Here is a 13,833-nt window from a genome sequence, read left to right as displayed (position 1 = left end):
TGGCTGGCAAATCATCACAATATATAGTCCCAGGGCTATATATGTGATAAATTACCCCTGCCAGAATCCATGAAAAAGCGGGAGAAAAGTCCGCCGAAAAAGAGGCGGGGCTATCTCCCTCAGCACACTGGCGCCATTTTATCTTCACAGTGCAGCTGGAAGATAGCTCCCCAGGCTCTCCCCTGTAGTTTTCAGGCTCAAAGGGTTAAAAAGAGAGGGGGGGCACTAAATTTAGGTGCAATATATGTATACAAGCAGCTATTGGGGGAAAAATCACTCAGTTATAGTGTTAATCCCTGCATTATATAGCGCTCTGGTGTGTGCTGGCATACTCTCTCTCTCTCTCTCTGTCTCCCCAAAGGACTTTGTGGGGTCCTGTCCTCAGAGCATTCCCTGTGTGTGTGCGGTGTGTCGGTACGGCTGTGTCGACATGTTGGATGAGGAAGGTTACGTGGAGGCAGAGCAGAGGCCGATAAATGGGATGTCGCCCCCTGTGGGGCCGACACCGGAGTGGATGGATAGGTGGAAGGTATTAACCGACAATGTCAACTCCTTACATAAAAGGCTGGATGACGTAACAGCTGTGGGACAGCCGGCTTCTCAGCCCGCGCCTGCCCAGGCGTCTCAAAGGCCATCAGGGGCTCAAAAAACGCCCGTTACCTCAGATGGCAGACACAGATGTCGACATGGAGTCTGACTCCAGTGTCGACGAGGTTGAGATATATATATATATATACACAATCCACTAGGAACATCCGTTGCATGATCTCGGCAATAAAAAATGTTTTACACATTTCTGACATGAACCCAAATACCACATAAAAGGGGTTTTATTTTTGGGGAGAAAAAGCAGCCAGTGTTTTGTTACCCCATCAGATGAGTGAATGAAGTGTGTAAAGAAGCGTGGGTTCCCCCGATAAGAAACTGGTAATTTCTAAAAAGTTACTGATGGCGTACCCTTTCCCGCCGGAGGATAGGTCACGTTGGGAGATATCCCCTAGGGTGGATAAGGCGCTCACACGTTTGTCAAAAAAGGTGGCACTGCCGTCTTAGGATACGGCCACCTTGAAGGAGCCTGCTGATAAAAAGCAGGAGGCTATCCTGAAGTCTGTATATACACACTCAGGTACTATACTGAGACCTGCAATTGCCTCAGCATAAATAGTGCTGCTGCAGCGTGGTCTGATACCCTGTCGGATAATATTAAACCCCTAGACAGGGATAATATTTTGCTAACATAGAGCATATTAAAGACGTCGTCTTATATGAAGGATGCACAGAGGGATATTTGCCGGCTGGCATCCAGAATTAATGCAATGTCCATTCTGCCAGGAGGGTATTAGAGACCCGGCAGTAGACAGGTGATGCTGCCTTTAAAAGGCACATGGAGATTCTTCCTTTTTAAGGGTGAGGAATTGTTTGGGGATGCTCTCTGGGACCTCGTATCCACAGCAACAGCTGGGAAGAAATTTTTTTACCTCCGGTTTCCTCACAGCCTAAGAAAGCACCGTATTTTCAGGTACAGTCCTTTCGGCTTCAGAAAAGCAAGCGGGTCAAAGGTGCTTCCTTTCTGCACAGAGACAAGGGTAGAAGGAAAAAGCTGCACCAGACAGCCAGTTCCCAGGATCAAAAATCTTCCCCCGCTTCCTCTGAGTCCACCGCATGACGCGGGGGCTCCACAGGTGGAGACAGGTGCGGTGGGGGCGCGTCTCGGGAACTTCAGGGACCAGTGGGCTTGCCCACAGGTGGATCCCTAGGTTCTGCAAGTAGTATCACAGGGATACAGGCTGGAGTTCGAGGCGACTCCCCCTCGCCGTTACCTCACATCAGCCTGGCCTGCTGCCCTCGGAGAAAGGTAGTACTGGCGGCAATTCACAAGCTGTACTTCCAGGAGGTGAAATCAAGGTACCCCTGCTTCAACAAGGCCGGGGTTACTATTCCAAAATGTTGTGGTACCGAAACCAGAAGGTTCGGTGAGACCCATTCTAAAATTGAAATCCTTGAACACTTCTATACGAAGGTTCAAGTTCAAAATGGAATCGCTCAGGGCGATTATTGCAAGCCTGGAGAATTTCAGGGTATCACTGGACATCAAGGATGCTTACCTGCATGTCCCTATTTACCCTCTTCACCAGGAGTACCTCAAAATTGTGGTACAGGATTGTCATTACCAATTCCAGACGTTGCCGTTGGTCTGTCCCCGGCACCGAGGGTATTTACCAAGGTAATGGCCGAAGTACTTATCCCGTACTTGGACGATCTCCTTATAAAGGCGAGACAAGTGGTCCGGGTCGCATCTTCAGATGCATTGGCGGATAACCCTGTCTCCAAGGGCCAGGGTGTCGCTGTGGTGGTGGCTGCAGAGTGCTCATCTTCTAGGGGGCCGCAGATTCGGCATACAGGACTGGGTCCTGGTGACCACGGATGCCAGCCTTCGAGGCTGGGGGGCAGTCACACAGGGAAGAAACTTCCAAGGCCTATGGAAAAGTCAGGAGACTTCCCTACACATAAATGTTCTGGAACTAAGGGCCATTTACAATGCCCTAAGTCAGGCTAGACCCCTGCTTCAACACCAGCCGGTGCTGATCCAGTCAGACAACATCACGGCGGTCGCTCATGTAAACCGACAGGGCGGCACAAGAAGCAGGATGGCGATGGCAGAAGCCACAAGGATTCTCCGATGGGCGGAAAATCATGTGTTAGCACTGTCAGCAGTGTTCATTCCCGTAGTGAATGAAGCAGACTTTCTCAGCAGACACGACCTCCACCCGGGAGAGTGGGGACTTCATCCAGAAGTCTTCCAAATGATTGTACACCGTTGGGAAAGGCCACAGGTGGACATGATGGCGTCCCGCCTCAACAAAAAGCTATAAAGATATTGCGCCAGGTCAAGGGACCCTCAGGCGATAGCTGTGGACGCTCTGGTAACACCGTGGGTGTACCAGTTGGTGTATGTGTTCCCTTCTCTGCCTCTCTTACCCAGGGTAATGAGAATAATAAGAAGGAGAGGAGTAAGAACTATACTCATTGTTCCGGATTGGCCAAGAAGAGCTTGGTACCCAGAACTCCAAGAGATGATCTCAGAGGACCCATGGCCTCTGCCGTTCAGACAGGACCTGCTGCAGCAGGGGGCCTGTCTGTTCCAAGACGTACCGCGGCTGCGTTTGACGGCATGGCGGTTGAACGCCGGATCCTGAAGGAAAAGGGCATTCCGGAGGAAGTTATCCCTACGCTAATTAAAGCTAGGAAAGAAGTGAACGCAAACCATTATCACCGCATATGGCGGAAATATGTTGCGTGCTGTGAGGCCAGGAAGGCCCCAAAGGAAGAATTTCAGCTAGGTCGATTTCTGCACTTCCTACAGTCAGAGGTGACTATGGGCCTAAAATTGGGTTCCATTAAGGTCCAGATTTCGGCTCTATCGATTTTCTTCCAAAATAGAACTGGCTTCACTGCCTGAAGTTCGGACTTTTGTTAAGGGAGTGCTGCATAGTCAGCCCCCGTTTGTGCCTTCAGTGGCACCGTGGGATCTCAACGTGGTGTTGGATTTCCTGAAGTCGCAGTGGGTTGAGCCACTTAAATCCGTGGAGCTACAATACCTCACGTGGAAAGTGGTCATGCTGTGGGCCTTGGCGTCGGCCAGGCGTGTATCAGAATTGGCGGCTTTGTCATGCAAAAGCCGTTATCTGTATTTTATATGGATAAGGCGGAATTGAGGACTCGTTCCCAATTCCTTCCTAAGGTGGTATCAGTTTTTCATGTGAACCAACCTATTGTGGTGCCTGCGGCTACTTGGGACTTGGAGGATTCCAAGTTACTGGACGTAGTCAGGGCCCTGAAAAGTATATGTTTCCAGGACGGCTGGAGTCAGAAATACTGACTCGCTATTTATCCTGTATGCGCCCAACAAGTTGGGTGCACCTGCTTCAAAGCAGACTATTGCTCGCTGGATCTGTAGTACGATTCAGCTTGCACATTCTGCGGCTGGACTGCCGCATCCTAAATCAGTAAAAGCCCATTCCACGAGGAAGGTGGGCTCTTCTTGGGCGGCTGCCCGAGGGGTCTCGGCTCTACAACTTTGCCGAGCAGCTACTTGGTCGGGGTCAAACACGTTTGCTAAATTCTACAAGTTTGACACCCTGGCTGAGGAGGACCTAGAGTTTGCCCATTCGGTGCTGCAGAGTCATCCGCACTCTCCCGCCCGTTTGGGAGCTTTGGTATAATCCCCGTGGTCCTTACGGAGTCCCAGCATCCACTTAGGACGTCAGAGAAAATAAGATTTTACTCACCGGTAATTCTATTTCTCGTAGTCCGTAGTGGATGCTGGGCGTCCATCCCAAGTGCGGATTGTCTGCAATACTTGTATATAGTTATTGCCTAACTAAAGGGTTATTGTTGAGCCATCTGTTGAGAGGCTCAGTTGTTGTCATACTGTTAACTGGGTATTGTATCACGAGTTATACGGTGTGATTGGTGTGGCTGGTATGAGTCTTACCCGGGATTCAAAATCCTTCCTTATTGTGTCAGCTCTTCCGGGCACAGTATCCTAACTGAAGTCTGGAGGAGGGTCATAGTGGGAGGAGCCAGTGCACACCAGTAGTCTAAAGCTTTCTTTTAGTTGTGCCCAGTCTCCTGCGGAGCCGCTAATCCCCATGGTCCTTACGGAGTCCCAGCATCCACTACGGACTACGAGAAATAGAATTACCGGTGAGTAAGTTCTTATTTTTTCTATGCTAGTTTCTACAGCAAAAATTGTTTAAGTTCTTTATTGCAGATATCCATATTTATTTTCTCTAACGTCCTAGTGGATGCTGGGGACTCCGTAAGGACCATGGGGAATAGACGGGCTCCGCAGGAGACATGGACACTTAAAGAAAGAATTTAGATTCTGGTGTGCTCTGGCTCCTCCCTCTATGTCCCTCCTCCAGACCTTAGTTTGAATCTGTGCCCGGACGAGCTGGGTGCTGTTCAGTGAGCTCTCCTGAGCTTGCTGTAAGAAAGTATTTTGTTAGGTTTTTTTTATTTTCAGGGAGCTCTGCTGGCAACAGACTTCCTGCATCGTGGGACTGAGGGGAGAGAAGCAGCCCTACTCTCTGAAGATAGGTCCTGCTTCTTAGGCTACTGGACACCATTAGCTCCAGAGGGATCGTACACAGGATCTCACCCTCGTCGTCCGATCCCGGAGCCGCGCCGCCGTCCCGCTCGCAGAGCCGGAAGACAGAAGCCGGGTGAGACTTCGAAATCGGCGGCAGAAGACTCCAGTCTTCACTGAGGTAGCGCACAGCACTGCAGCTGTGCGCCATTGCTCCCACACTACACCCACATACTCCATTAGCTCCAGAGGGATCGTACACAGGATCTCACCCTCGTCGTCCGATCCCGGAGCCGCGCCGCCGTCCCGCTCGCAGAGCCGGAAGACAGAAGCCGGGTGAGACTTCGAAATCGGCGGCAGAAGACTCCAGTCTTCACTGAGGTAGCGCACAGCACTGCAGCTGTGCGCCATTGCTCCCACACTACACCCACATACTCCGGTCACTGTAGGGTGCAGGGGGGCGCGCCCTGGGCAGCAATTAGGACCTCTTGGCAAAAGTTTGACATATATACAGTTGGGCACTGTATATATGTATGAGCCCCCACCATAATATTGTACATAAATGCGGGACAGAAGCCCACCGCTGAGGGGGCGGGGCTTCTTCCTCAGCACTCACCAGCGCCATTTTTTCTCCACAGCTCTGCTGAGAGGAAGCTCCCCAGGCTCTCCCCTGCAGATTCACGGTAGAAGAGGGTAAAAAAGAGAGGGGGGGCACATAATTAGGCGCAAAAATCATTATTACAGCGGCTACTGGGTTAACACTAAGTTACTGTGTGATTCCTGGGTTATATAGCGCTGGGGTGTGTGCTGGCATACTCTCTCTCTGTCTCTCCAAAGGGCCTTGTGGGGGAACTGTCTTCAAAAAGAGCATCCCCTGTGTGTGTGGTGTGTCGGTACGCTTGTGTCGACATGTTTGACGAGGAAGGCTATGTGGAAACGGAGCGGGAGCAAATGAATGTGGTGTCTCCGCCGACGGTGCCGACACCTGATTGGATGGATATGTGGAAGGTTTTAAATGATAATGTTAATTCCTTGCATAAAAGGTTGGATAAAGCTGAAACCTTAGGACAGTCAGGGTCTCAGCCCGTGCCTGATCCTATGTCGCAGAGGCCGTCAGGGTCTCAGAAGCGCCCACTATCCCAGATTGTTGACACAGATACCGACATGGATTCTGACTCGTGTCGATTACGATTATGCAAAGTTACAGCCTAAATTGGCTAAATCCATCCGTTATATGATTATAGCAATTAAGGATGTGTTGCACATCACAGAGGAAACCCCAGTCCCTGACAAGAGGGTTCATATGTATGGGGAAAAAAGGCAGGTGGTGACAACCCTCCCCTTCACACGAGCTAAATTAGTTATGTGAAAAGACTTGGGAATCTCCAGATAAAAAACTGCAGATTTCTAAACGGATGTTTATGGCGTATCCCTTCCCGCCAACGGACAGGTTACGCTGGGAATCCTCCCCTAGGGTGGACAAAGCTTTAACACGCTTATCCAAGAGGGTAGCCCTGCCATCACAGGATACGGCCACCCTAAAAGATGCTGCGGATAGAAAGCAAGAGGGTACCCTAAAGTCCATTTATACAAGTTCAGGTACCTTACTAAGGCCGGCAATTGCGTCGGCGTGGGTGTGTAGTGCTGTAGCAGCATGGACGGATACCTTATCTGAGGAACTTGATACCTTAGACAAGGATACTATATTAATGACCCTGGGGCATATAAAAGACGCTGTCCTATATATGAGAGATGCTCAAAGAGACATTAGCCTACTGGGCTCTAGAATAAATGCAATGTCGATTTCTGCCAGAAGGGTCCTGTGGACTCGGCAATGGACAGGTGATGCCGACTCAAAAAGGCACATGGAGGTTTTACCTTACAAGGGTGAGGAATTGTTTGGGGAGGGTCTCTCGGACCTGGTCTCCACAGCTTCTGCTGGAACGTCAAATTTTTTGCCATATGTTTCCTGACAGCCTAAGAGAGCACCGTATTTCTAAATGCAGTCCTTTCGATCACAAAAAGGCAAGAAAGTCCGAGGTGCGTCCTTTCTTGCCAGAGGCAGGGGCAGAGGAAAGAAGCTGCACAACACAGCTAGTTCCCAGGAACAGAAGTCCTCCCCGGCCTCTACAAAATCCACCGCATGACGCTGGGGCTCCACAGGCGGAGCCAGGCGCGGTGGGGGCGCGTCTCCGAAATTTCAGCCACAAGTGGGTTCACTCACAGGTGGATCCCTGGGCAATAGATATTGTGTCTCAGGGATACAAGCTGGAATTCGAAGATATGCCCCCTCACCGATACCTCAAATCGGCCCTGCCAGCTTCCCCCTTACAGAGGGAAATAGTGTTAGCTGCAATTCACAAATTGTATCTTCAACAAGTGGTGGTCAAGGTTCCCCTCCTTCAACGAGGAAAGGGTTATTATTCGACCATGTTTGTGGTACCGAAACCGGACGGTTCGGTCAGACCCATATTGAATTTAAAATCCCTGAACATATACATGAAAAGGTTCAAGTTCAAGATGGAATCGCTCAGAGCGGTCATCGCAAGCCTGGAAGGGGGGGATTTTATGGTGTCTCTGGACATAAAGGATGCATACCTTCAAGTCCCCATTTATCCACCTCATCAGGCGTACCTCAGATTTGTAGTACAGGATTGTCATTACCAATTTCAGACGTTGCCGTTTGGTCTCTCCACGGCACCGAGAATATTTACCAAGGTAATGGCAGAAATGATGGTACTCCTGCGGAAGCAAGGGGTCACAATTATCTCATACTTGGACGATCTACTCATAAAGGCGAGGTCCAGAGAGCAGTTGCTGATCAGCGTAGCACGCTCTCTGGAAGTGTTAAGGCAACATGGCTGGATTCTAAATATTCCAAAGTCGCAGTTGATTCCTACGACTCGTCTGCCCTTTCTGGGCATGATTCTGGACACAGACCAGAAGAGGGTTTACCTCCAGATGGAGAAGGCTCAAGAGCTCATGACACTGGTCAGAAACATATTGAAACCAAGACAGGTGTCTGTGCATCACTGCACGCGAGTCCTGGGAAAGATGGTGGCATCATACGAGGCCATTCCCTTCGGCAGGTTCCATGCGAGGACCTTTCAATGGGATCTACTGGACAAATGGTCCGGATCACATCTTCAGATGCATCGGTTAATCACCCTATCCCCCAGGGCCAGGGTGTCGCTCCTGTGGTGGCTGCAGAGTGCTCACCTCCTCGAGGGCCGCAGATTCGGCATTCAGGACTGAATCCTGGTGACCACGGATGCAAGCCTCCGAGGGTGGGGGGGCAGTCACACAGGGAAGAAATTTCCAGGGTCTGTGGTCAAGTCAGGAGACTTGCCTCCACATCAACATCCTGGAACTAAGGGCCATATACAACACCCTACGCCAAGCGGAGTCCATACTTCGCGACCACCCGGTTCTGATTCAGTCAGACAACATCACCGCAGTGGCTCATGTAAACCGCCAAGGCAGCACAAGGAGCAGGGTGGCGATGGCAGAAGCCACCAGAATTCTTCGTTGGGCGGAGAATCACGTAAGCGCACTATCAGCAGTGTTCATTCCAGGAGTGGACAACTGGGAAGCAGACTTCCTCAGCAGGCACGACCTCCACCCGGGAGAATGGGGACTTCATCAAGAAGTCTTCGCGCAGGTTGCTAGTCAGTGGGAGCTGCCACAGGTGGACATGATGGCATCCCGCCTCAACAAAAAGCTAAAGAAGTATTGCGCCGGGTCAAGAGACCCTCAGGCGATAGCTGTGGACGCACTGGTGACGCCGTGGGTGTTCCAGTCGGTCTATTTATTTCCTCCTCTTCCTCTCATACCAAAGGTGCTGAGAATCATAAGAAAAAGAGGAGTGAGAACAATACTCATTGTTCCGGACTGGCCAAGAAGGACTTGGTATCCTCTGCCTCTAAGACAGGACTTGTTGCAACAGGGGCCCTGTCTGTTCCAAGACTTACCGCGGCTGCGTTTGACGGCATGGCGGTTGAACGCCGGATCCTAGCAGAAAAAGGCATTCCGGATGAGGTCATTCCTACGCTGATAAAGGCTAGGAAGGACGTGACTGTTCAACATTATCACCGTATATGGCGAAAATATGTTGCTTGGTGTGAGGCCAGGAATGCCCCTACGGAGGAATTCCAGCTGGGCCGTTTCCTTCACTTTCTACAGTCGGGAGTGACTTTGGGCCTAAAATTGGGCTCCATTAAGGTCCAGATTTCGGCCCTATCCATTTTCTTTCAAAAAGAACTGGCTTCTCTGCCTGAAGTTCAGACGTTTGTAAAGGGAGTGCTGCATATTCAGCCGCCTTTTGTGCCTCCAGTGGCACCTTGGGATCTTAACGTGGTGTTGAGTTTCCTGAAATCACACTGGTTTGAACCACTCAAGACGGTGGAATTGAAATATCTCACCTGTAAGGTGGACATGCTACTAGCCTTGGCTTCGGCTAGGCGTGTGTCAGAATTGGCGGCTTTGTCACATCAAAGCCCTTATCTGGTTTTCCATGCGGATAGAGCAGAATTGCGGACCCGCCCACAATTTCTGCCAAAGGTGGTTTCATCCTTTCATATAAACCAACCTATTGTGGTGCCTGTGGCTACTACTGACTTGGAGGATTCCGAGTCACTGGATGTGGTCAGGGCTTTGAAGGTTTATGTAACCAGAACGGCTAAGGTCAGGAAAACAGAATCTTTGTTTATCCTGTATGCTTCCAACGAGCTTGGGGCGCCTGCTTCAAAGCAAACTATTGCTCGCTGAATCTGTAACACGATTCAGCAGTTTCATTCTGTGGCTGGGTTGCCGCTGCCTAAATCAGTTAAGGCCCATTCCACAAGGAAGGTGGGCTCTTTTTGGGCGGCTGCCCGAGGGGTCTCGGCATTGCAGCTTTGCCGAGCGGCTACTTGGTCAGGTTCAAACACCTTTGCAAAGTTCTACAAGTTTATTACCTGGCTAAGGAGGACCTTGTGTTTGCTCATTCGGTGCTGCAGAGTCATCCGCGCACTCCCGCCCGTTTGGGAGCTTTGGTATAATCCCCATGGTCCTTACGTAGTCCCCAGCATCCACTAGGACGTTAGAGAAAATAAGATTTTACTTACCGGTAAATCTATTTCTCGTAGTCCGTAGTGGATGCTGGGCGCCCGTCCCAAGTGCGGACTTCTTCTGCAATGCTTGTATATAGTTATTGCTTAAATAAGGGTTATGTTATAGTTGCATCAGGGTTTATCTGATGCTCTGTTGTTATTCATACTGTTAACTGGGTAAAGTAATCACAAGTTATACGGTGTGATTGGTGTGGCTGGTATGAGTCTTACCCTGGATTCCCAAAATCCTTTCCTTGTACTGTCAGCTCTTCCGGGCACAGTTTCTCTAACTGAGGTCTGGAGGAGGGACATAGAGGGAGGAGCCAGAGCACACCAGAATCTAAATTCTTTCTTAAAGTGCCCATGTCTCCTGCAGAGCCCGCCTATTCCCCATGGTCCTTACGGAGTCCCCAGCATCCACTACGGACTACGAGAAATAGATTTACTGGTAAGTAAAATCTTATTTTTTCCCCATACAGATGGGGCTTGAAACGGACGCTCTTTTCAACCAGAATGTTAGTCTTCTAATGTAGAAGATTATCTCCTACTTATAGATGTTGTCAGGACTTTAAATATTTTTGATGCTAGAATGGCAAATTTGTAATAGACAGATGACCTAATAGGTCAAAATAAAGGTTTGGTTCTGTGATAACCCAGCTTGCATTCATATGCTTTATCTATGTCATTGAGCAGGTATATTGGAGCAGGTAAACCTGTTCCTGGAAATTTGAGAACACATTCCACTAGGTTGGTGCTTCATAGGTGTCGGCAGGTCTCAGCGAAGATAAGTGTTGGCCAGCCAACTGTTATCCTGTTTCAACATTTTTACCTCCAAAGATGCACTTATTTGGAGGCATCTGTTTGTGTGCAGGACCTTCAGAGCATTCCCAGTGGATCCAGTGACCCCCAATGGAAGCAAGAGAAAGCACTGATACTGTTAAATCCTTTTCTCAAAGTCACTGGGGGATACGGTTTGGCCTTCCAATGTATGCGCTGGTTTATTGGTGGTTTTGAGCATTTACCTCTCCCTTTTCTTCTGTACTGGTTCTGAGAGTAAAATAGAACAGACTCCAGACTTTGCAATATAGAGATGGAGGAGCCAAATTATCTTTGAATTTTTTTTTTTAAAAGTGCCCAAGTTCCTCCTGCCACTTCTAGGCACAGAACCCGTGCCCCCAGATGACTTTTCAAAAAGATTTTAACATTGTACAAAAATTATTTTTTAGACGCCAAACATATTCTTTTCCACTTATCAGGCTTGCAGCAATATTTAATGCTGGTTCTTTAAGTACAAATCTACAATGTAGATATTGAAACTCCTTTTCTAAGATACAATGCCACTGTCTTATCCCCAGTGTAGAAGATGTCTCTCCAGTGTCACCTAGTGGCTGTAAGAGAGAGTATGTTATTTGCAAGAATCCATTGATTTGTTAATAATCTTGTGATCACTAAATTTCTTTCATCAGGTCCACACTCCTTACCCACAATTGCAAGATTACGACTAGAAGCTACAATGTCATCAAAGCAGAGGTTTTGGGATACCTACCTAGATGAGGAGTGTGCTTTTTATACATCTCGAGGGACTGCTAACTCTTGTAGGAGATGTAATGACCCTGTATCTAGTTTGCTGGAGCAGCAGGATGACATGGTGTGTGTATAGTACGATATATGTGGTTTACGTAAGCGTTACATTTGTATATTATTGCTGGAAAAGCCAAGCAAAAGTTTCTGCTGCTAACATGAGCTAGCAGAGTGTTGGCAGCCTTGTATTGCAGATTGTACAGCTTCTGCCTGACCACCTTAGGCCAGTGATGGCTAACTTTGACACTCCAGCTGTTGTTGAACTACACATCCCAGCATGCCCTGCATCAGTTTTAGCATGGCCAAATAACAAACCTGTAGCAGGGCATGCTGGGATATGTAGTTCAACAACAGCTGGAGTGTCAATGTTAGCCATCACTGTCTTAGGCTGTAGCATGTACTGGTTCTATTCCAACCTTTAAATCACTATATTATCCTTTCAAAGAACACATCTCTGACACAGCCAAACTTTGTGACAACTGATCTATGTAAAACAGATTTGAAATGTACACATTATTAAAATTTTTAGAAGGTCTGATATGAAGGTGTCAAAGTTGTGTCGGTTATACTGTTTTCTTGAATTTACGTACAGCTAACTTTTATTTATAGGATCTTCAATCGCACTAAATTGAAATACTTGTGTTTTAGAGGTTGGTATAGCTGCCCTGTGCCTTTAGGCCTTACAGTGCACATTCCACATTACTACTTCTTATGTCTGTCTCCGTCACCTGGTGTGTTTTGAGGACAAAGTTTATCTCCAGCCAAAGCGATTTCTGCGTGTGGCACTCAAGCACTGAGCGACTGATTTCAGCAAAAACCTTTAGATGGTGTTATTGTAAGCTTTAGTGCCATTACAGATGTACTGTATATTACACATGTATTTTGAACTACATACTGTTTAGATATGTTTAGTAGTTGGTGTGTACCGGTCGCTTATCTCCTGTTTGTTTGTTTTTCTTTTCCAGCACTTTACTCCCATTAATCCTGGAGATTCCTGACTGCTACAGATTGTGTATTATGTATATATAAGCATTTGCACCATGCTTTCTGGCCACTTTTGTGACTGTCATATGTACAGACCAAGAAGCAGCTCACTTCTTCCTTTATTTATTACCAGTTCCTTATTGTCAGAGTATATGCCTGCAACCTGGAGAACAGTAGTTGTGGAGGGATTTTAGTTCCTTTCAGGTCTACACCTTCCATGGACATATTTTCTTGGTATCAGATTCTAGATAATGTTGAAAGTGAGCCAGGGAAGTGTCGGCATCGGATTGGATGGTTCCTGGATATTTGTGTCTTCTTAGAGAAGAGGATGAGTTTTGCGTCAAAATAATTCTAATACGCCCTACACATTGGCCGATCCGCCGTCGAGCTGCCCGACGGCGGATACGGGCGACCCGGCGGCGGGGGGGGCAGTGACGGGGGGAGTGAAGTTTCTTCACTCCCCCCGTCACCCGGCTGCATTGAAGTGCAGGCAAATATGGACGAGATCGTCCATATTGGCCTGCATGTACAGCCGACGGGGGACCAGCGATGAACGAGCGCGGGGCCGCGCATCGTTCATCGCTGGAGCCTCCACACTCAAAGATATGAACGGTTTCTCGTTCATTTATGAACGAGATCGTTCATATCTTTGGCTGATGTCGGCCAGTGTGTAGGGCCCTTAAGGCTGTCCTTTTACTTTTTAGTATGGTCTTTTGGGGGTTTTTTGGCCAATTTTTGTAGGAACATTTCAGTACCTCTGTGTATTTGTTTTTATAACCCTCATTTAATTTTATATTAATCATAAAATAAATAACACTATTTATATTTGTGGCTTTGTGCTTGGCATTGCATCTTTACTTATATGCGTTTGTATACATAGTGCCTGATTATGATTTAGGAAGAAAGAGCAAGTAACTTTTTGTATCTGGACAAACCATGTTGCACAACAAGGGGATAAAATAGATTAAAAAAATTGTGCATGCTGGGTAAATACTGGCTGCTGTTGCATGTAGCCCACTCTGCTGGTCAGCTTTATTTTACACAGCCACTTAGATCAGTTTGGACACGCCCCACCGAAATCTAAAT

General features: G+C 48.2%; 1 protein-coding gene across 3 annotated transcripts in view; it reads left to right on the top strand.

Moving 5' to 3' along the window:
* Window positions 1-13,572, top strand: part of TROAP (trophinin associated protein) — a 241,192-nt gene extending 227,620 nt beyond the window's left edge. For all 3 annotated transcript variants that reach the window (XM_063952683.1, XM_063952682.1, XM_063952681.1), the window contains exons 16-17: window positions 11,649-11,830; window positions 12,729-13,572. In XM_063952683.1, the coding sequence (XP_063808753.1) occupies window positions 11,649-11,830; window positions 12,729-12,761 (215 nt within the window). In that variant the 3' untranslated portion in view covers window positions 12,762-13,572. The remainder of the gene's footprint in view (window positions 1-11,648; window positions 11,831-12,728) is intronic.
* The last annotated feature ends 261 nt before the right edge of the window (window positions 13,573-13,833 follow it).

Source organism: Pseudophryne corroboree, chromosome 2 (genome assembly GCF_028390025.1).
Source record: "Pseudophryne corroboree isolate aPseCor3 chromosome 2, aPseCor3.hap2, whole genome shotgun sequence".
Lineage (NCBI taxonomy): Eukaryota > Metazoa > Chordata > Amphibia > Anura > Myobatrachidae > Pseudophryne > Pseudophryne corroboree.
This window is presented reverse-complemented; position numbering and strand designations above follow the sequence as displayed.